Source organism: Nilaparvata lugens, chromosome 1 (genome assembly GCF_014356525.2).
Source record: "Nilaparvata lugens isolate BPH chromosome 1, ASM1435652v1, whole genome shotgun sequence".
Lineage (NCBI taxonomy): Eukaryota > Metazoa > Arthropoda > Insecta > Hemiptera > Delphacidae > Nilaparvata > Nilaparvata lugens.
Window position 1 is genome coordinate 76,167,834 of NC_052504.1, and position 24,838 is coordinate 76,192,671.

Consider the following 24,838-nt stretch of genomic DNA (forward strand, 5'->3'; position numbering starts at 1 on the left):
GTTATGGAACTATGAATAGATAAATTTGTAATGTGCCTAACTTACAAATGAATGGAATAAATGGATAAGTTAACTAATTCAATTTTGTTCAGCATGCCTGGCTTACCCATAAGTTATGGGTAGTAAGTAAATCATGAATAAGATAGATAACATTGGACTACAAAAAAAATTTCTTCCGGTTTAGATAGTTCATGAAAATGGCTTTCAAAAATTGATTTTGAAAAATGTACTGTAGTATATAAACTTGATAAGACTAGTGAGCCCCCAGACTGAAAAACTCGCTCAAAATACCACTGCTATCCTGTCAGCTGAAATCTCCAGTTATAATCGATATTTACAATACTTCATTGATTCCATATTCTATATTTATTCCATATCTTGTGATTAGTAATTCTATCTATATTATATAGTGATATTGAGCATGTATCCTCTCTCGCCTTATAAAGGGCGAAGTAGTGAGTCAAGTTGGCCAACGAACTTGATCTGTATAATGGTTCAAAGAATATGTGTTGAAAATGTGAAGTTGATTTCTGAAATCAATCGAAAGTAATCGTCTAATAACAAACCCACAAACGGACAACGACTCGAGGCTCTAGTCATCAATCACAACTCATTTCTCTCGTTCATTAAAAAAACACATTTCTACAGAAAATTATTTCATTTTTATAGTATCTGAATTGGAAAAAATATGCCACCAGGAAAATGTTTTCTAGTCTAGTGTCTAGTAAGTTCCTCTAGACTTGAAGGATGACTGTAAACCTCTTAGAGGTGAGAAGCTGCGGGACACCATAAAAAGTTATCCCTGAATTTTAGTGAGATTCACTTGTCATTTTCAACATTAGTCAAATTGCTAGCAATTGGATGGCTGACCGGTGGGAGCATCGAGATCGACGCCAATCCAGGTGCCGGTTGCGAATTGGGTGGGACCAACGAATGCGACCACCCCCGATGCATTGGACGGCCTGATCAACACACTCTCGCCGAGGCACACCCACTCCGGGATCGGCTCTTCCACTCGTTGCGCCGACTCAGCCTCGTCTGAAACAATCACACCATTATTGCATAGTTCAATGTCATTCCATCACAAAAAGTTCGAAAAAATCCAAGAAAAACACACAATGAAAGAGAGATAAAGGCATATTGAAAGGCAGATAAAATATATTCTTGATTATTCTAACTCAGTGATCTAGACGAGGCTCATACTGCAACAATATGGAGTAGAAATAGTAATGAAATTTAATTACAAAGGATTAATAGTACAATCATAATATTATTTTTATTTCAGACACGACTAATTTCGGGAATTTATACAATTATAAAGTGTCAAAAACAATTGATAGGCTGCTTTCAAGTAGCCCTATCATATTACTCAAAAGAGTGATGGAATTATTCATCAGAAACATAATACAGACAATTGAATGACCAATGAGATGATTATAATCTATCAGTGATGATTCTAATTTGATTAATTCATATTTATACAGAATGTCCCACGAAAGGTGTAACAGCCGAAGATCATAGATTCAACATGCAATTAGCAACAAAAATGTCCAGTAAACGTCAATAACTAGAACCCTATAAGTCAAAATCTAATTTTTAGAATATGGCTGGGAAGAGGAAGAAATTTCCAATAAGGTTCATAGAAATTGTTCCTTTGTTCAACATTTTTGAATTTTTTATGAGCGATCAAAGTTAAAAAAGAACATTCGTCGAGTTCAAAGCCAAATTTCAAACAGTTTGAACGCTCATAAAATGTATAAAAACGCCAAACAAAAGAATAAATTATAAGATTTTTTTGGAAATTTCTTCCTCTTTCCAACCATATCCTAAATATTAGATTTTAACTGATAGTTTTCTAGTTATTGAAGCTTTTCAAAAATATCGTGAAATCTATATATCTCGAAAACTAAGTTCCATATAAGCAAATTTACAGAACATATTTGTTGCAAATTTAATGTAGAATCTATGGTCTTCGGCTGTTTACACCTTTCATGAGACACCCTGTATTGTTTTGGCTGCATCAGTGTGAATGTACCTTCAGTGTGGTTCTTTTCGTCGGAAGAGCCTTCAGTTGAGTTGATGGATGCAGACATGTCGACGATGCGCTGTTCGAGGCGCATGGCCGCTTTGCTCTCCGACACATGCGCGCGCGCCATCGGGAACGACGCCCTATTACTCAAGCCACTGCCACTGCCACTGCCACTGCCACTGTTCGCACGGCTCGTTTTCCTTCTTCTCACCACCTACATAGACACATCATAATTAAGCCGTGTCCACACTCAACAAATGTTCGACATACATGTTCAGCAAACATGTTTGTTGAGGAGCTCAGGGACAAACATTTTAAAAAGTATTTTTTACATGTTTGTCAAACAAAAAATTACTGTTTTTCCAAACATTTTCAGAGTTGACAGCTGTAAAACATAAAACCTGTTCTTCTCACTTACAAATATTTTGTTTGGTGACGCGTCCACACTGGCCACGGGCAAACATTGTTTGTCAAACATAATAAAATTTGCCCAAACTTTTTCAACAAACATGTTTGTCGAACATTTGTTCAGTGTGGACACGGCTTTAATCTATGCGCAATTTATCATTCATCATCAATTACAAACTCTATGTCTTTTTGTACAATGTGTGTTCAATTTATGTTTATATATGTGACTATGTTCACCTATTATTTATATATCACTAGGGTCGATATTGTAACAATTAAAATAAATAAAATTAATAAAATAAAATAGAATATCATCATCCGTCATTCCATTGCCCTCCCATAAGCCTAAGGCTAATGAACCAATCATCCACTGCATAGTCAAATTACAACTTCTGTCAATTAATGCTTATAAGGCTGGCCACTAACGACAGCACATGCATAATGATCAGCTGTGTGCACACATGTCGTCATAAATTGTTGTGTCATTACAGCGAAGGGCTGCGGATAAATTTTAAACATGTTCAGAATCATGGCCAGCAACACCAATATGATCAAGAGGTACATGATAAACCACTAACCACAGTGGATAGAGAGGCTGGATAGTATCGATTGATTGTCTGCGAAAGTAGTCACAATGATCGACAGCTACAGTCCAAGAGTTATTACTTTTAAAATGAGGAGGGGAAAACCGATATCTCCTTCCACAGTTTGTTGCATGGACAAAGTAGTGGGGAGGAGTAAGCATGTTACGCACAATTGGATGCTGACACAAAAGTAGGGAGAATGCTGTTAGGTAGTGGGAGTGATTGGTGAAGGAAAGAGCATCGGGCCTCTCTGTCTTCGAGAGAGAGAAAGCTGTGTAAAAAGTAATATCTTTCGGACTATAGTGAGCTACTGAATACAATTAAAAAATTACTATAAATAATTGGTGTTCTGCTCAACTTTTTTGTAATAATTGAACCTAAAAGCCAACTTCCTTGGTTTGAGTTGCCTGCTCTTTAAACACAAGCTATAAGAAAAAAAAAATTCTTTCTAATTTCAGATCTAACTGTGGATGACTGGGACGTAATGCACGTTCAACATTCCTAGAATAATCACGTTATTACCATGCAGCACTCGTAATTACAAATACAATGATACCTTCAAGCATTTCCTGGCTATAATTAAATGAAAAACACTATTATTTGTGTGGTATCTGTAGGCTAAATAATGGTGCAATACCTCCACAGAGTTTCAAAATGATTGCGTTGACAGTAACAGGCACTTGACAAGTATTGACCCATCTAAATAGAATAAGTAGTGATCACAGTTGACAATAATAAGCGAAAAATAGACAGCGTTTCTTCAGAGACATTATCCTTTTAAATAGAATAAGCTGTGATCACAAAAAGATCAAATCCATTTCTTCATCTTTTTCCAAGTTCTAAACAAACACTGTCACAGACAAAGTACATACCAAAAATACATACAAAGTAGCGTACAAGGCTACTGCACTAAACAAATAAGTTTTATTTCATTTTATATGTAACATTATATTATAAAAAATTGCATTATATTTCAGTATTATAAAGGATATTCAGTACCAATTCAATTTATTCATATCTGTCATGGAGATGAAAAGATATGTTGAATTGTTTTCTTGCTGTACTTTATCGGCAATTTGATATTAAATGAAGTTTATACATGAGAAATAGAAAAGGAAAATTGTGGGTGATCAAGTCATGGAATCACTTGAAATGGATGGAATCACGATACAAGAACTTCAAATAAATTATTTTTGAATTAAGAGACAATCTTACTTTGCCAGGAGCTAGTCCAGATGGAGCAACAGACGTGCCATCACTGGTTGATTCGTCGTCGGCAGAGTGCGACACCGGCTGACTCGAATCAAGTGACTCGCCTGCCGACTGCTGACTCGCGTCAAGTGACTCGCCTGCCGGCTGGTGACTCGAGTCAAGTGACTCGCCTGCCGGCGGCTGACTCGAGTCGAGTGGCTCGGCGATGACTGTGCTGGCCACACTGTCTGTGTTGCTGCTGTCTGTGTTCTCAGTGGCCGCACTGTCTGTGTTTTCGGTGACCTCAGCCTCCTTGACCGGTCGCAGATGCGTCTCGGTCGCCAGGCCACCCGTCCGACACTCTGCGTCCGGCGTTTCGTCCACGCTAATACTTCTCAGTGACAGCGCGTCTTCGTTCGTCAAGTTCGATGATGAGACTGCCTGAGATCCGTAACCACTGAAATTGCACATTTATACGTTATTTGCAACAAATCATTAGACACTGCCTGATAGCCGTAGCCACTGAAATTGGAACGATCATTGTGCGATATTTCAAGAAAAAGGCTTATTTTAACAGTATACAATTTTTTGAGATAAAAAACTGGCAGGTTTGAAATTAGTGTATAAATCAAGAAGTAGATGAAAGATTGAGACCATGTTATGTTAGCTAATGAGATATTCATGCTTTCCAAAAATATTTATCACATTAATTGCATATTATTACATCATTACAGTTTCTAAGAATTTGTTATAACGATTTTTTACTTAATTTGAGTTGAACTCCTAATAATCAATTCAATAAAAATACTTCAGTTCGAATACTTCCTGGGAGACGACTATTGCTAATATTGGCAACATAATTAATGTCTAATTCATAATAAATGAAAATCACTACATGGAGATATTTTTCCATGTCGGGAGTCGAATCCGGAATTCTCTGATTATCATTCAGGTTGTCTTGAACATTCAACTGCTAGACATATCTGTATGGTTATATATCTAACAAACGTGGTACAGTTCTAACAATATTTATTCTAACAATACTTCTCAACTTGATCTATTTTGATTATCATATGATGGTAATGGTACTGTATGCAATTTGAAATGTTTATTAATAAAAAATTGAATATATTCGACTAAAGAAAATAGTATAACTCAATTTCTAGGAAGAGAATTGAAAGATAACTGAGACTCTGATCAACTGGCCAAAAGCTGAAACCCTTAGAAGGGCAGTGTTGAGATTTTCAGTCAATTGAAAGTGGATATTTTAAACCATGATATATTGAATAGTAATTCATTGGTACCTGGAAGAAGTGCTGGGTGTGCCTGTTTTGGGTGCCTGGAATTCAGCCAAAGAGTCAAGTGTTCTCGAGTTTGGGATCACAGATCTCACTATCTGATTACTCTTAGTCGCGTCCACCTGTCAATATGATCATTCAAACATTACACAAAAATAAGCTGAAAAATTGAACACATTTTCATCAATAATCAAAGGTAGTGGAAGTTGAGGCTGTATACCAAGCTTTTGGAAACCTTTTACTGGTGACATTATTTCAAGTATTTCGATTTGCATACTTAAACTATCAAGTTACTCCTTAATTTGCAATCTTAGTGGAGACCCATTTCCGAATTTGTAGTAAATAGATTCTTAAAAATGTTGGGATACATTTTCCACAATATTATTCATCTCATGAAATATTAGATTGATCAGAATATCAATTCTAGGTAAGTTTTTTCCACTTTGAAAAAATGTTCCAATTTGAGTTATTGTGACTTATTTTTTAGAACTGGAATGAATTTCTCTACAGTATTCTGAAAAACCAAGTATGTCATTCTATAAAAAAATACCTTCGAGAATGAAGCCTCAAAATTTCTTGAATTCATTTGTTATCAATTTCAGGAATGAATTTTCCCCAAGATTTACTTAAGGCGCTCATAAATCAAAATTTATAAATGATAACAAATTTTTCTGAGGAATTCGTTCCATTTAGGGAGCTTGATAGTAGCCAAATCGAAATACTTAGGAAAATGACACCAGTAGAAAGGTTCCAAAAAAGCGTGGTGCACAGTCTTAAATAAGTACAGCTAATAAGCTCAAAAGATATATTGTTCTCATATAAGGAATAACAATGTATGGTTACATTGTGTGAAGCTGGAAAATTACAGAGCTATCTGCTTTGTCTAAGGATAAACAAGGATAGCAAGCCAATGTTAATTAGATGCTGAATTTTGAACGTAAATGTCACTCTATGAATAATCTTGTACAATATAAAATAGAATTTTAACTTCCAATTCTACAATAGAGATAATCTGAATTCTTGAACAATTTTAATTTATTCAAGTTGTAAATAGAAAATATCAGATAGATTATGAACACATGAATATGAAATATGAATGAGCTAGATTTAGCATTGCATTTGTAAGCTAAAATTATTTAAAAAAACCTTTCCGGATTCAATTAGTATGAAATTGATGAATAGGGAACGAAATAACGAATAAATAAAATATTGAAAAGACAATTTACCTCATGTGATTCAAACTCAGTGAACTCCATTTTCGAAGGTGTTTGTGTGACAGCTGGAGGCTGTTCTGTTTTCTTTTCAGCTGGCACATTCTTAATGCTCTCTTCTTTCTTAGCTGGTTCTTCTTCACCACCTTGTTTTGAGGTGTCGGTGCTCTTCTTCTCCTCTTCCACTTCATCCTCCTCCTCCTCTTCTTCTTCCTCTTCCTCCTCCTCTTCTTCGTCTTCTTCCTCTACTTCTTGTACGGCGGGACTGGCACCAAGCCTCAAGCTGAGACTGTGCTCTTCATGCAGTGTTGTCATTCGCAGACCCAGTTTCGTGTTGGGCGATGCTGAAAGCACAAATTTTAATAAAGGAAATGAATTCTTTCTCAGTTGTAATATACACAATTTTTAAAACTGAAGTATATTCTCCATAGAATGAGAGCATCAGAAAGGATCTCTAAAGTCATACACATGAATGAACCATTAAGTTAATCCTTCATTTCGAAAACCGTATTCTCAAAGTGAACAACCACAAGACAACCTATTTCGGACTATGTGTAACTTTATCTAAATTTGGGAGGGGAATAGCACAAGGTTACCTTATATTTTTTCTCTCCTTTATCATTTTGATGATGTACTCATTGTATGAATCAATAGAAAAATATTATTTGCACCATTAATATGCTAAGCCAACATATACTGAATGATGCTACAGCTAAGTAAACTTGAAATGAATCAGTTATATAAGATTACCATTTTCTGAACTGAACATGAGTAGGCAAAACATACTTGAAAACATAATCTTTGTTTAATGTATATACTTTTACGAGATTACAATTCTTTTGAATTACATTTTTTTATTCAAGGGAGACAGTAACTCCATTCTATTTAGATTGAATCTCATTTTGACATTCAAAGAATTATTCACAAATACAACGTTCTATTGATTAAAAGCTGCTAGATATAACAAACACTAGATAGACAATATAGGCTGAGTTTTAGAATATTTTCTATCCAACAGGAAGATCAAATATTGTCTATATATTTTCAAAAAAGCAACATAGAAATGATAAGATTCACAGAAGACATGAAAGAAAACGAAGGAAAATGTTCCACGAAAAACACCAATAACATTTACAGGTTAGTAATTAGTTTAAAAGCATGCATGAATTGAAACCATAGCGAAGCGGTAACCAGCAATTGCATATGCATCCGTTAAAATTAATGAAAAACGTGTTTTTATAATATGAGTTGAATATTAATCCTAATTGGAGGAATCATACTTGATTTATTGACTTTAATCATGGATCAAGTTTTTTTTGTGATCCAAATGCTGGGGTTTTATTGTTTTTTCTATTATTAATACAATAAAGTTGAACTTCTAAAGTTGAGATGATTTGAATTAAATTTTGAATCATCAAAATAAATAAATAAACATCAACTAAACATATCTTGCTGAAAAATAAACTAGAACTAATTTCACAAAAAATCACATTGGAATAATAAGTTCAACTGAAAACTCAATGGACATAGTGAGGTCATATACAGAGTCCGGTAGTGAATCGGGTGTTTTGAAATAACTGTTAAAAATCGATTGAGTTGTTAACAGAACTTTTAATCATATCACTGTAATCTACATTAAAAAGCATTATTATTTAATTTACAATATTGATCATTTCTTGAAAATTACGTCCGTCTTTCTCAGCTTCATAACTGCGCGTTTGGTGATAAGCTTTCACGGCGAATGCACGTTGTGGATTGCTCCAAGTCCCATTGCTACTGAAATGCGTTCAACTGAAAGTCTTTTTCTTTTAACACTCTACTCTTACAACCACCCCCCTTCCAACCAACCCTTCTTCAACTCGTTACATACACTAGCATTTCACCAGTACACTCCATTCACTCTGACTCAGCTGATTCATTCTCAGCGCCTCCACGAATGCCAGGCGAGAGAAGGACGTCACCTTGCCGACGTATTTTTCAAGAAACGAACAATATTGTAAATTGAATAATAATGTTTTTCTGTATAGATTACGGTGATACGAGTAAAATTATTGTTAACTCTTCCATCGATTTTTAACAGTTATTTCACAATAGCCCGATTCACTGCCGGATCCTATATTTCGGGGAATTGTAATCAACTCTCTGAATAGTTGGTTATTTTTTCCTACTATATTATATTCGAACCCTCCAGATTATTTCTAGTGTTATAAACGTTTCACGATAAACTCCATTTAGATGAGATTGAATAAAATTCACCGTATTCCAATAATATCAAGCAAAGGATCCGTAATTCATTGTACGTTTTCACTAAATTATTTTACAGGAGCATTTGGAATAAAATAACTCAATAAAATGTAAAAAAGTGAAGTAGAAAGAGGGTAGTGGCAGATAAGCGAAGGCACGTACGTTTAGACCCAGGCTGAAGGCGCAGCGAATTCAGGTTCAAGTTGAGATTGAGGAAAGTTGGGCGAGCTGTAAGAAATTGAGCAAAAATATTAGCTATGAAAACCATCACCAACATTTCAATACATATTGTGTTATGTGTTTAAGCATACAACAGTGTTAGATAGTCATTGTACACAATTACCGTACTGAATAAGCATAAAACATAGATTTTAACCACCTTCCAATAGATATAAAACTCACTTCCATAGTTGATGTCGATTAAGTTTATCTAAATAAATTGTTAATCCTCATTACAACTTATACTTCCTATCCCTCCCGAAATATTTGAAAAATTAACATAAATCATCATTCCTCAAATGCTAGTTTCATTACAGATTGTGGAGTTTTAATTCAAAATCTAGATAAATATGACAATGAGCACAAGGGTTCTACAATTCATTTTATGGAAATATTATTAAAAAAAAAAAAACAGAAAGATGAAACAATCGAAGTTTAAAACTCTTATGAAGTTCTCTTCAATTTCAATTTATTTCAACTAAACAATGAATTAGAATTTCATAATCAATTTTGTTTCATGACATTCAAGAAATACGAAATGTCTAGTATAATATTTCTAAATAGGCAATATAATATTATTATTGTGAAATATCTTCCAACTCACAGTTAGAGACCAACTGTTATGTTAATTAACTTTCTTTTCAATATCAGAGATTTCAGAATTCTTGTCGAATAATTTTAGAGAACAAACAATGACATGCACAATAGACATGCTTATCAATCCAGTAAGTCTATCCCTCTTTCAGAAGAAGTATTCCTCATTTTATTAGACTCAATTTAGAAAAGGCCAAAGTAATGCAAAGATTGTTTTGCTAAGCTACCATTACATTATTTTTCAATGGGAAAAATGAAATAATTTTCTTATTTCAACCAGACGACATTAATAACTTGATGTGAGATGATAATAATAGTGAATTAAGTTTTTGATCACTCCCTTCAATTATTATTCTTTATTTTATTATTTTCCAATTAACAATAATCATATATTATGCAATTTTGTAAATCTATCCAATTATTTTCAATGGAACAACCATGAAAACAATTCGATTAAAAGGTTCTAGACAATCAAAGGTTTTAAGATAATAATATTTAAACTGAGAATATTATTTTTAAATAAATTTATCGGGCTTAAAAACCTATAATCCAATTCTAAAATATAGTTATTGATTCAATTTTGTTTTATTTGAGAGAGTCTTCTCGTGAACTTTGAATACTTTGCGTATTAATGAGCCTTCCTAATAAAAAAATTAACATTTCGTTCGATTCAAGAAATTTTCAAAGAATAAGATGTTGGTTCCCTAGGGAAGCAAACTACTTCTCACATTGAAACTACTGACATTGAAAAGGCATTAAAGGCTATTTGGAGATTATTTACAAGGTTCAGTACAAGCATGCACCTAACAATGTAATGATGTGCAAAATTCTTACAGCTTCATCACGCGACAAAAATATCACTTGTCAATATGATCACACCTCAGATTTTGGTATTACTACATTTTCAAAGAATAATATCGTGTTTTATTTATTTATCCAATTGTAAATACAATCACAAATCATATAAATATGATTGGGAAGGATAGATAATAATATCACCACAGAATCTCTATTTCTGTGTTGATACACGTGACATTGACACTGTATCATGAATTAATGATAAGCCAAATTATTTCATAAATCCACTTCTTAATTCAAAAATAATTGAATTACAACTTTGAATCTTTTAAGTACTCAACTTGACTTATTCATGCTTCCTTTGAATTTGAACGATACTGATTATATTGATCTATGTGATATTATTTATGATAGGTGAGGAAAAGAGAATTTGGCACATTACTCACAGTTTACAACGATTGAAACAGAGAAAAATTTAATGAATAAGTTATAGCTTTCATTAATAGCACACAATTTTACTCTTCACCAAAATCATTACTGTCAAAAAATTTGACATTGATAGATGGCGTTTGGCAATATATGAATGCTCAATCTCATAATTGCAATAAATACATAGTTTTTAAGGCAGATAATTTGAAAGTAAAAACTATTATGTTTTTCAAACAATTCAAACCATAAGCTGTGTTTCTGAGGCAAAAAAGTGACTGAGTTCACTTCACGTCTTATACTTCAACGAAAATTGCGCTTCAAATTTTAGTATATTTTTCACTTTGGAAATGTTAATGTACATTAGAATGATTAGTAAGAATGCGATTGATGCACATCAAAATACATACTTTGTACTGAGATCAAGAGAACAAAATTATTGGAGAAAGAATAGTACTCTAAGATTCTAAATTTTTTCAGGATCAGCTAATAAATGTATTGAACTGATTAGTATATGTTCCTCAATTTTTACTATTTCATAAAAAAATTGCTAGATGGCCAACATTTGTAAATTGAAACATAATATCATGAAAATTGAAAAAAAACGGTAATTTCTCTCACTTGATATAATACAGAAGAAGTGATAGTTTAATGAGTATTTATTTTTGTATGTTGAATTTAGCTGATTATATTCATGAAAATCATTGATTGATGAAACGTTTAGTTTTAGAAATGATTCGGTTATAATCTAACATGCTTGATCAATATTGTAATACAACTCAAATACCAAATTGGGTTTGAATAAACAAACTCATCGATTGAAACAAACATAGAATTATTTACACCAACAAACGATTGAACTTCTTCATAGCATCCTCATTTGGACATCTCCTTCACAAATTTTTCGTCGTTCATCCAGTTATTTCACTTGAACAGTTAGTTTCATGGTTGTAAATTTTGATAAAAAGCAAATGTAATTGGATTCTCCAATATTACACAATTTCAAAACCATTTTAGTTGTAGGATGAAATAATCAGAAATGTTCATCATTCCCTGCAAGAATTGTGTCATCCGTTTGTGAAAATAGTATAGTCCAAAAAATAATGGTTTGAGAGGTTGAGATGATGGTTCACAATCAACAACTCCAGAAAAATCACCTCGTGGTAAGATTATCAATTGAAATTGTTCAAGGTATTAATGCGATAATGTTAAAAAACTACAAGAAATTTTTCATCAATGCTAGAGAACAGCCTACAAATTTCATCAGGAAATGAATGATGCTCAACTTCTATCTTCAATAACACTGCTAAAAAGAAATATTGTAGAAATCCAACTATTATAAACCAAGTTAATTGTCATATATGGTAACAGAGGCAGCAAGCACATAGCCAGGAGTACAAACATGCAGACAATCAGTGCAAAGAATGTGTCCGAAGAAGCCTATTACCTGACAAAATGGAGCCTGTTCGAGCGCAAAATGAAATGAACAAAAACATATAGCAAATTTTCAGACAAAATATTACATTAGCGAATTCACTAAAAATCGTGACCAAGTGACAAATAAAAAAACATTCACAAACATTGATGGCTGAAAAATTGAGAGAAACTAATGATCTGGATCACTTTGAAACAGATAAGAAGAAATAAATGAAAAAAATGAGTGAACTTTTTAATAATTGATGGTGAATGGTTTTTACACCACCAGTATGAATGAAACATTGTCTAAATATTGACTAAAGCTAATAATGATCACACAGAAGCGATAATCTAGAAGCGTACAAAATTTAAGCTACATGACATTTAATTTGACGCGAATTATTCATCATCGAGAGGTAGTGTGATTTATCTGAGAAAGGATACTTAATATTAGAAAAATATTTTGATTTGCCACAAAGCTTACCATCAGGGGATTCAATTATTATAGTCCAACAAGTATTTCATCTTGTGGTGGAAATTAAGTCTTGGGAGACCGTACCAAGAAACATTTATTTTTTACGCTAGATAATCTAAGATTTTAGAGGGTTCAAGAAGAGACCACATTAACCACAAGATAACATCAAGACTATTTAACATGTTAGTTATGGATTAAACCTATGGTATACAATATTATTACTGTTCATGTTTTTGAAGTTCTTCCCAATCAATACAATTACAAAACAGGTTGGTAATCTATTTTTCAAGATTATCATAATTTATTTTTGAAGAAAATTGTATTAATCTTAGACAGTTCTAAAAACTGTCTGATAGTTTCTATTGAATGTCTATCTATTATAGTTACTATGAAAACAGTTTAAAAATTGACATGCAGTTAACAACTAGTTCTCAACTAGTTTTTTCTCTAGTCTTAATCTCTATATTTTCTTAACTAGTCAACAACTAATCACCTAGTTGTTAATAAATAACTAACAAACTAATCAACAAGTAGAAAGAGAACTCAATGGATTTCTATAATATTAAGCTAGCATTGGAACCTTAATCTTCTCTAATAATGAATTATCCGATATAAGAATTTAAGTTCAATAATCTTAACAGTGGCTCAATTCCCCAATATATAGTAAAAAAGAGAAAGAAAAATAATAATGACGTTAAATGTGAGGCCTCTGAGGTAAGCTGAAAGACTCCTAACAGTGTATCTTATTACTCGTATCAAAGTCCCTGCAATTCTTCACTAAATAAAACACATATTCAACAGTCAATAACTAATTATTTATTGATAGGATGTACAAGTAGTTTCTTTTATAGAATCATACAGATGGCGAAAGGAAAAATCAAAATGAATCAAGAACAAAATAGTGTTGAATTAAAGACTCAATTTAAGGAATACTGAGTTCAAAATAAAATATTCATTTTTATATCATGACTTGAAAATAGGTTAGAAAAACAACTGTTCATTGTTATGACAAAATAAGATTAGAAGGTATGTGGACTGAAAAGTTGATTATTCGTAGAATAACAGACATAACCAGCATTACAGATTCATAAGTTTTATAATGCATTTTCAAGTTTTAAATCGACAAAAAAGGTTAACAGGGGTAAAGTTGCAGAAAATACGTGACAAAGAAACGGAAAAATAGTTTGACTTGCGACAGGAGAAATGCAAACAGCAAGAACAAAATGGCGAGAAGAAGAAGGATGGATGCAGGGCAGCAGAACCATGGTTCGAGCGGCACATCTCCATTTCCACTTTATATATAAAACGTATTTAAAATACAGACTGAGGCAAAACATTTGTCTTATAAAAATAATCAAGAATAATAATATTAGCTGCCAGCAAAGTTAAACCAACAGGCACAATCCAGTTGCTTAGTCATAAAAATAAGTGCGTATATGTTATGGAAGATGGAACTAACATTACAGAGAATTGAAAAAAATTAAGCGCAAACTCTTGTGAGCAAGAGGCAGCAGACATTTCAACAAAATCGCAATTCTCGAAAAAATTCGTTTCAAATAAATTATAGAACACATTAAAAGAAAACCTCCAGTGGAAAATGTAGACGGAGGTAGTTTTATAATAATTAATAAGAATGAGCCAAAAGTTGCAAGATTGAGAGATCGGTGTGTCAGGAATGAAGCCGTCGCTTGCTGCATAAAACAGAACAGCAAAAGGGTGTCTGCACACTCTCTCCCTTAGTTTTCAAGTCTCAATGTAATCAACTAACAAGTTCTAACAAAGACGCGTGCATAGGCATACTGAGTACTGGGTGACCCAAGTGAAGAAAACCGTTGGTCCTTCATTTTCTGGATGAAAGTAAAGCTCGGGTGAACAAGACATGTTTCTTCAGAGCCACATTTAAACACGGTATTATATGTACAGTATAGCTTTTCAATCTTAATCCAAATTGTATGATTCATATTTGATTCCATGCTTAAAAAAATGTTTGAGATTGGTTCCATGCCTGAAACACTACGTTATTTTTTTAGAAACAGAGCACAATTAATATGAATACTCTTAGGGCACGGATTTGGTCATGGACCAGGTAGCATAGAGAAGTTCGATAATATTTCGGAACATTACATAGTGAAGGCCAAAACGGTGGTACTGCCAAAACTTGTACAAAATTAAATCATTTTTCAATTTTGATTTTCATCACCATCATATCAATTGCTTATCTTGAGGTTTCAATTTCTTCCGATTGATTGATTTTATTAAAAGGATCTGTTATGTTTTCGTTGCTAATGCGTTACAGAGTTGTTCATGCTCTGTTCTATACTTTGTTATGTTATGTTTGAAGGGACGGATTCAAGTTGTATACTTTACTTGCATCTCCACTATCATAGTGGATGAAGAAATAGAAAGCCGACCATTCACAAAATATTTTTAGTATTACTAACCGAATGGTAGCATGGAATGGTAGTATGGGAGTTACGATAGCATAAGCACTAAGAAAAGAAGTAGCTTGAACTTTATTTATACGATAATAGTATTCACTTTTGTAATTTCTTCTATTTTGAAAAATGAATATTGTTTTCATTTGATAACGTGATCGACAGTTTACTAATTGGTCGGAGACTGATAAAATTAATTCTAATTTTAATAATTACCAAGGGACAATATTTTCAACTTTTTAAACATTCAGAATAGAGAGTAGTGGAACTGTTGACATTTCCTAGTGAAATTGACACCCGGCACATGAAATTCACCTTTCACCAATTTCGTATCAATTGAGAAAACAAAGAAATCAAAATAATGATGCAGCTAATCTCAATGGTAATTGACACGATTAATGTTCAACTTGTTATTATTGATAAAACATGCAGTAAGATACGATTTGACTATTGGTTTTAATGTTGTTATTATTATTATTGAGTAGTCAAAGTATAGTAGCTTCGGACACTGACCATAAGCTGGAAGTATATCATACAGCAGCGGAACAGAGAACCACATTATAAACAATCAATTACACCAATTCCATAACAGATTGAGTCTAGTTCTATAACGAACATACTTTATACAATATTTACAGGATTCAGTAATGAGTACAAATTTCAATACTGTTATTGTATTTTCAAGTTCGTGAAATAGCTTAATAGAAAAAATGTAATGCTCTTTACGGTACCAGTTATTTCAACATAGATTCCAATCATAGAGGAATTATTTTAAACTACAGATATTCAACAAGAGCTGAGCTGAAATTGGAATAAGGCTAAAAAATAAATGATCAACTTCAAGAAATGTAATTGAGGGACAATACTTTTAAAACTATCAACATACTATGCCAATGTGTACTAAGCCTGGGTTGAAACAAATTTTAAATCCCAATTGAAAATTATTTGAAATCCGGAATCAGAATTTTTTAAGGTTGTTATTACACGATCAAATGTTTCATAGCACTTCTCAAAATTCCATGCTATTATTCTAAATATAAAATATTCAGTTCTGGGCACTTCAATTCTGGAGGCGTTTCAATACTGCTAAAATGGTGTCTTGAGTATGATATAAAATATAAATATGATTGATAGTAAATTGCATATAATTGCATCCAAAGTCAAATTTTCTGATTTAATTGATCACATAAGTGATATCAGAGTCCTCAAGACCAATAATTTCGTGCAGACACCCTCAAGAGAAAGGTTGATCATAAATGTGACAGATACTTGCATGACAATAAAAATGGCACAATTAAGATGAATTAGAAAAACAATTATTTGTTAGGGAAAAGCATTCCGAACCGGAGTTAAGAGATTGTGAAAGAAGAAAGAAAAGAGATTACAGTTGTTTCTACAAGATATTAATTATAAAGAATAAATAGGCAGCAAAATTCGATCAATTTGAATGGTAGTTATGAACCTCTGACGATCAAACTAACAATAAACTACTGTTAAGCAACAGTAATATCTCACCTCGTCAACACTACAGGCTATTGAACCCCCGAAATAATCTTATTTGAGTTAAGCATCAATTTTTACTACCAATTCTTATAAAATAAATGTGAAATAATAGAATATTTCTTTTTTTTAATGAAATACTAAAAATAGGAAGTAAGTTACTACTTAAGATTAATTATTTATGAAAAAGAAAATTACAATTGTAAAGATGGCATCTTTTCTAATTAAGTGATATTTATTATTTTATCACTAACGTTATATGTTATATCCAGAGTAATAATCACGGTTGTTTTTCTGCTAGCGAAAGCCGATGTTTGGATTGACAAACTGGATGATTGGAATTAATGTGTGAAGAACATTTTATGAGATCACTATAACAAGATGATTCCCAATAAACTATTTTACACTTACATAGTGTGAAAAGTCAAGTGACAGTTACGCAGTATAAACATTGATGTAAAATGAGATACACGAAAGCCAATCTTTAAACATACATCACAAAATTGTCAGCTATTGGAACGTGAAGATGATTTACATTGCTGTGTTACTAGATTGCGAACTTTGTTAGGCTACTAAACGCTCAAACTGTGCACAAGCGACTACAGCGTTGGCTTCCAAATCGAACTATAAACCTGAGTGTAAGTTATTATAATTATTATATTTAGTAGTGAAAATTGAAGCACTAGGTAACTTGTGTAGTGATTCAGGTCATTGAAAGGATATTTTTACAACTGTATTCAAGTTTTACAACAAACCCTTAAATGAATAGAGCTGCTTGTTAGATTTTATGTTGCAGATGAGAAAATATTAGGTTGAGATCACGTTAGTTTGCATAAATATTCATTTTGATTAATTTTTGAAAAATATAAAGTAGCAGTTAGTACCATTCAAAAAGACGAGACTCTGGAATGAAAAGATTTAGTTTGAAATAAATAGTGGTAGTGAGTGTGGAGCTTACCGATTCCGAACGGTTTTGGCGACGATTGACTGAGCTCGGATTCGGTGGGTTTGCGGAGGGTTCGGCTGTCATGATGGTGTTGGTGTTGCAGCTCGTTCTTCAGATCAGACACACTCTCCGAGCGGGGAACACCCGGAGACAGGCTCAGACTTTCCAAACTACTGTCACACCTCATTAGCTGTAAATCAACCACACTCCAAATCAACTAAATATCAACTAGTTAACGGAAAAACTAATTTGGATAGCCAGATTTTTGTCGACATCACTATTGAATAACCACTACATCTGAATGGATTATTAGAAATGAATATTTAAAAAAGGAATAAAGAATATATACTCGTACTTTATTGAATTATTAAAAAACACTGAATATTTTATTACAGGCAATTTTCCTCATGGCCAAGTACCGTCTGGGAAAGGATGATTAGAAATATAATGATCAAGAACTGTTCATGGAATGATAAAGTAGAGAATAGTAGAGGAAAAGACTGATTCAGTGTTCGTAAACAGAACGAGAGAATCCTTCAATGAAATTGACGTTTTACATTGTTTTAAATTACCAAAAAGGAACATCTTCACCTAACGTTATATATTGTTTTCCTGACTAATCTTAATAAAAACTGAGTGATTCATGTTCTTCACTACTTTTAAAAATTTACCAGAATCCTGGTATACTAGATTAAATTAGATTCTGCATAACACGCAACACATACCTACTATTCAAATATTATAACTCTGCCCTAATATAAAAATAATATCATAAATATATGTTTCACTTTCATCTATACTATTCAATATAACTTCACTGAAATAAAAACAATATAAAGTATGATTGTACAACCTCTATTGAATGAATGACTAAAAACGTGATAGTCAGAAATGATTATTGTTCTTTGAACACGTATTAGTAGAGACAAAGATGTAGTTACATCAGTTAAATTGTAAATACTGAATGGCGGAAGGGTCTGTTTACAAGTTGAAACATTAACTTTTGTTATCATCATTTTATGTTGGAATAAAATTCCTGTATTAGAAAACTGTACCTGTGAGAAGTTTGGAACACTGGCAGTCTTCCTCATAAGTACCTGGCCCTGACCCTGGAGCAGTTCTTTCACAGCTACACTTTGACGCAGTCTGTCCAATGTGAGAATACTTTCCACAGCGCTCACCCCTCTTGTGTATTTCTCTGTAAACAACCGAAACCCAGCTTTAACAAAGCAGAAGGAGAATGAGCAATTGAATGGTGTTTGAAACTGAAATGCGAAAGGTATAATCTTTCGATATAATCTGGTACCCTCTTCATTTGCCAGGAGAAACTAAATGATTTCAATGAAAAACAATTTATGTTTATTCAAGAGAATGAGTTAGTTTGAGAATGGGCAGTGACATTTGAAAAATGTCAAAATTCCATTTACGTTCAGTTTTTAATATCAAGCAATATTTAATTGTGGTTGGAAACTTTCGCGAGCCGTCCGAATAGCTCATCGAAGAAGATTATAATTTTAAGTCTGTCCTGATATTTGAAAAAAAGGTCCCAAAATCGTGTAAAAGTGAGGTATTAACAAATAGAACAGTTTTCCTCACGAAAAAGTCAGGAAAAAATATTCTATTGCAATAAAATACCAAATAGGAAACACATAAATAAATCGCGCATACTACATGGTCTATCTGATGAGACATCCTGTCTACCAATTCATTCCTGTCATTCAATCTGTGGATTTTATGATAGTTTTTTTAATCAATTCATCCATAATTGATCTACAAATATTAAAATTGCGGATTGAAACCGAGCCTATTGTTCATTTGTTAATGAAATCTTGATATCGAATGAGATATCCAATCTTGTGTAATATTTTATATTGATTTATTATTATTGAAAATTAATCCATATAGCACACATACCTTATTCTACACATCGGTGTTAAGGATATTATAAGATCTAAAATTAATATTTATAATTCCACGATTTGATTTGAGACATAAATTTATACGAACTACACTACTATATCAACAACACAAACAAAAAATCCCAACACCAAAAAAGTAAAACATTGAGCACCCAACACCAGAAAACACTAGAAACTAAATTCAATCCGGACAATTATTATATTCACTTTTTTAAAACTCCATTCGCACGTTAAGCTAAGCCTGGACCTTCAGGACTATAGTCAATATAGAGCATAGTCCAGTCTGGATTACTCTTTAGTATCCAGATTATTTTTCAATTATTCAAGTCCTAGTATAGATGCTCTAGCATTTTCATCACAAATGATCAACCAAAATTCTGCATCAGCATAAAATCTTATGAATAATTGAAAGAATTTGAATAGCAAATAATAGATTTTGTAAGCGATTAAAAATCAATGCAGGCTTTAATTCATTCATTTCTTTATAAATTGTCTCTGCTTGTTCATAATTATCTCTCATTTATGATGCTCATAATACGAGAATCATCATCCTGTTGTTCCTTTCCAAATCATTCATAATGTTGAGAATGATATTCTAAGAATGTGATTATCAATGTATAAAATAAGATAAAATAAATAATAATTATGATGATCAATAATATTGAAATCGTAAGAATGATATTCATTTGTATTCCAATAATATTTAATATTTTATTATTTCTAGCTTTACAATACCTATGTAAGTTTCTCCATCACTAAGCGATGTTTCTTCGCCAGATGCTGCTATTTGGGCTAACGATTCTCTATCCTCTAGTTCTTCACTAGCCTGGAATCACAAGCAATCACCCCAATTGCTAAAACAACTCAAGCAGATTATTCAAACAAGATAAGCATTGCGCAAAGACAATTTTTTTCTAAATACTTGACTAGAAATAGAATTAAATACGAAAACTTTACAAGAATTCTGTATTGATTGTATTAATTATAAAAACATATTATTTTTATGCATGGATTGCCTACTTGAAGGTGATGACATAAAGTATTGCATTCAATTGCCATGCAAAAACAACATGTATTAAAGTAAAGAACACTGATAAAATAAAACACAGAGTAAGATATACGTGCGTTATTGAAAGTTAAACACACAGAATAATGATGCACGACAGTATTAATAAGAAAACCCATGATACAAAGTACATCAACTACCAAATTTTTAGAAATATATTTGCTAGCCTCCAATTGGAGAGATCTAATTATTCTAAAATAAATTTGATAATTTTTACTTCTACCTACTATTAATGGTACCACATTTACTGATATGGTATTGATTGAAAAAGTTGAAAAAAAATGAATTGAGTTTTTTAATTTGGCCTATATTAGAATGATTGGGAAAATGTTAATAGACATGGATTTATAATATGAACATATAAGAATTATGTTCAAAAAGAGATTGAACTTATTATTTCATTAATAGCTCAATCATTCAATTATTTCAAAATAGTATTTAAAGTCTTCAAACATAATTCAATTTATACCTGAAGTTGCCCTTGCTTCATGGAAAAGTTCAGAAATTAAGACATTCAAAAGCTAGTACCTTCCAATGTATGAATGATAATTATTAGGTTTAAAGAATTTTACTATTAATATTGAAAAAAGTTCAACAGCTTTGGTCGTAAAACTTACTGCGTAATAAATAATTAATGAATTTGTTATTTTTGTTTTGTTTAGCGATTAATATATTGCACGATCAACCAATCTAAGGAAAATAATACAATTTAGCGACTCAAGCTTGAAAATACAGCACTCAACTGAATAGAAGAGAACATTATTTCAAGTTAACAAATATTATTTCGTGAATCCCTTTGCCTTTCAAGGTTTGTCATGCTAATAATTGAAATGCTTGGATTGATTGAGGATTGGATACCTTAGGAATGTTAGAAACGACTTCGTAGGTGACACCAGTGCTGGTGAAGCAGTCAGTGCGCACAATCTTCCTGCGAATTCTATCGGTGAGGCTTTGGCGTTTGTAGATGTTCAGACTGAGTCTTTTGCGCAGCACCAGTTCTCTGGGCGCAGGGTGCGACAGTCTCACGGTCGTCTTCAGAATCAGGTACACTCGTTCATTGCCTGCAAACAACATCAACGTTTCGTTTCCAGATGATTCAAACATAAATTTCACAACTGTATGTCATTCATTCATATAATAATTTATGAGTTTCATTCGGAAAATCTAGTGTTTATTGTTTAATACTTAAAATTGTAAAAAATATTGAGTGCACTATATTGGGAATTGACTATAGTTGAAATTTTCCAGTTGTCAAACTTATTCAGATGTGTAATCGATTTGTAGGAATGAAAAAAAACAGTGAACAATTAGGCGAGCTAATAAATGTGAGGGACGCAAATGTTTTCAACAAAGTACTGATATAGTGTTCTACTACTGCCACATATTGAAAAATACTGACAGGCTTTCAGTGTTACACGTTACAAAACAAAATTGTTATCTAAATTATTCATTTTAATACATGATTTATACTTATGATTTTCTAGTATATTCAAAACATTTTAAGTGAGAGTTATGTAGCTTGATGTGCATTGAAGCAAAGACACCAAAAACCTACAACTCTACACTCTAACCTACTTTTTGGACTAGTGTAACAGTTTTGGGCTGTGCCTGTTGGTTCTCCCCCAATTATTTTAAAGATTTGTGTATTATTAAATCAAAAAATGTATTATGAATTATTACACATAGAGATTGAAATAATTATTATTGACTCTCTTCTAATATTTCATCGTTATGTCATGAGTGTTATTTTTGGGTTTTGCCTATTGCAATCCCTAAGTTAGCTTTTGAATTGAAGTAAAAACTTGTCCTTAATTGAATTGCTGGTCAATAGCATAAGAAAGTATCAATACTATCATAATATTCAACTTACAAGAGTATTTGAAATGATACATAAGCAGTGTTTAGTTATCAGATAAAAATGGATCCCAGTTCTAGGAAAAGTATGTTGTAAATCGATACATTACATTTTGAAACGTTCGATTTAGATTTCGGAGAACTTTCTTCGAGTTTCAAGATCACAACAAATTATCTAAGCACTGTTCACTACGAAAAGTTAGAAACAATGCCGGAATATTATTCTATGCCGTTATTTTTCTTTAGTAGACTAAAAAAGTTCCTTATGGTATCACACGATCAACCAGCAAATGAAAAAAACATGGAGCTTGCTATTTTTTTGTACTTACTGTCTGTTGCCTTATTCAAGTGGACAGTGTCGTGGACAGATGAATCCCAGGCAGCAACTGCAGAGACATCCTTTTCGCAGTGCCGGATTATCGGCAGGTTGTAGAACTTGTTTCCATGTTCTTTTGGCAGTATTGAATTAAGACCGGTGACGGGGAGCTCTTCCATATCATTTTGCCATTGATTGCCATGACTGGACAAGTCGTCAGCTGAAATCACAAACATAAATCATCAACTATTTTTCCAAGATTTCATAAAAAATAAAATTAATAAGAAAAATTATTTCGGACATGGCGTTATGTAGAATATTTACCCTCTCCAAAAATCATCAAATTGCCCAACACAATCTATCAAATCAAACGAAATGATTCCCTCGCTCACTCCATGTGGGGAACCTTCTTCAAGTTTTGTATATGTATATTCTGTATTGTTAGTATTTCCTAAGAAGAAGAATAAAGATAATTTCAATTGACAGATAAATGAAAAGGACACTGGCATGTTGAGAAGGGATAAGGTGCTGGGTTTTGGGAGATATAGTGTTATTGAAGCATATTTTAACTGAGATTGTTATTTAAATTCTAATTGAGGCAACTAAAACAACTACACAGTTGATTATTGTATGAGAGTACTCTCTATGGCCAGCCACTAACGACAGGACAAGTGTGTCGAAAATGTGTACACGTGAAAGACTACGAACAACAAACAGCTGATTGACAGCAGCTTCTAACATAAAAAAATCTGGTGTGGCGCACTCACACAACTTTCCTTGCCGTTATGAAAATTAATCACCTGACGCTAGTGTTCTCGCGCATCTCAAATCTACTATTCAAAGATATGAGACAGCTGGTGATAGGACAGTAACGCTAGAGACACACGAGGTCTGCTATCTCTTCGTAGTGAATGATTTAATAGAACCAACAGTTTGCAATTTAATAATCACATTTTCTCGAATTTCAAGCTTATTTTCAATTTTAGGTGAAAATGTTACTGGACATCAATTGCAGAGATTTTCACGCTCAATCTTTTCCACTTGAATTTTTTTGTTTAAATTGTATCTGAAGCCTGATAATTGAGAATCTAAAATCAAACTTTGCATAGATGGGGCGGAGCTCCTGAAATTTTTACAGATATGGGACTTGTGGCAGTTGATATAGCTTATCAATGACTATTTTAGGTATAACTTTGATCAAAATCGTTGGAGCCATTTTCGAGAAAATCGCGAAAAACCCTGTTTTCGACAAAATTTTCGCCATTTTAGCCGTCATCTTGAATGGCATTTTATCGAAATTGTTCATGTCGGATCCTTATAGTGTAAGGACCTTAAGTTCCAAATTTCAAGTCATTCCGTTAATTGGGAGATCAGATATCGTGTACACAGACGCACATACACACACACACACACACACACACACACACACCAATACCCAAAAACCACTTTTTTGGACCTAGGGGACCTTAAAACGTATAGAAATTGGGGTACCTTAATTTTTTTCGGAAAGCAATACTTTCCTTACCTATGGTAAGCCGATAACCATAGATAAACAACTGGAAAATTACAAATACTAATATATTAAGCGAGCTATTTCAGTATATATTTATTTATTTATGTCCAACGGATCTCGAAAACGGCTCTAACGATTTTCACGTAATTTGGAACATAATAAGTTTATGATACTGATTTGTTGACATGACCAACGATATATTTTTTTAAGGTCCATTATTTTCTATTTAAATTAAAATACCTATATCAAAATTTTTAAATTTAATCATTAGTTTACAGTTTTAAGTGATTATTGAGTGCTATTTTTTTTTTAAATTTAGTTTGTGAAAGATCTAAATTCTATCTTTTCTGTTTTCAAATGTTTGGACTGAAAATTGGAATTCAAAAGTATGTGGAA

General features: G+C 32.6%; 1 protein-coding gene across 4 annotated transcripts in view; it reads right to left on the bottom strand.

Annotated features, from left to right (window-relative positions):
• LOC111043298 (kinesin-like protein KIF13B) overlaps nt 1-24,838 on the bottom strand; it is a 95,015-nt gene that overhangs the window by 6,801 nt on the left and 63,376 nt on the right. The window contains exons 23-35 of one of the 4 annotated variants that reach the window (XM_039443399.1): nt 22,943-23,149; nt 21,618-21,820; nt 20,429-20,519; nt 18,830-18,972; nt 17,787-17,964; nt 15,842-15,847; nt 12,450-12,464; nt 9,128-9,193; nt 6,737-7,065; nt 5,517-5,632; nt 4,237-4,669; nt 2,036-2,243; nt 871-1,038 (exon numbers count right to left, since the gene is read on the bottom strand). In XM_039443399.1, coding sequence (XP_039299333.1) covers nt 871-1,038; nt 2,036-2,243; nt 4,237-4,669; nt 5,517-5,632; nt 6,737-7,065; nt 9,128-9,193; nt 12,450-12,464; nt 15,842-15,847; nt 17,787-17,964; nt 18,830-18,972; nt 20,429-20,519; nt 21,618-21,820; nt 22,943-23,149 — 2,163 coding nt within the window. The remainder of the gene's footprint in view (nt 1-870; nt 1,039-2,035; nt 2,244-4,236; nt 4,670-5,516; nt 5,633-6,736; nt 7,066-9,127; nt 9,194-12,449; nt 12,465-15,841; nt 15,848-17,786; nt 17,965-18,829; nt 18,973-20,428; nt 20,520-21,617; nt 21,821-22,942; nt 23,150-24,838) is intronic. The other 3 variants (XM_039443409.1, XM_039443417.1, XM_039443420.1) reach the window with 3 other exon arrangements.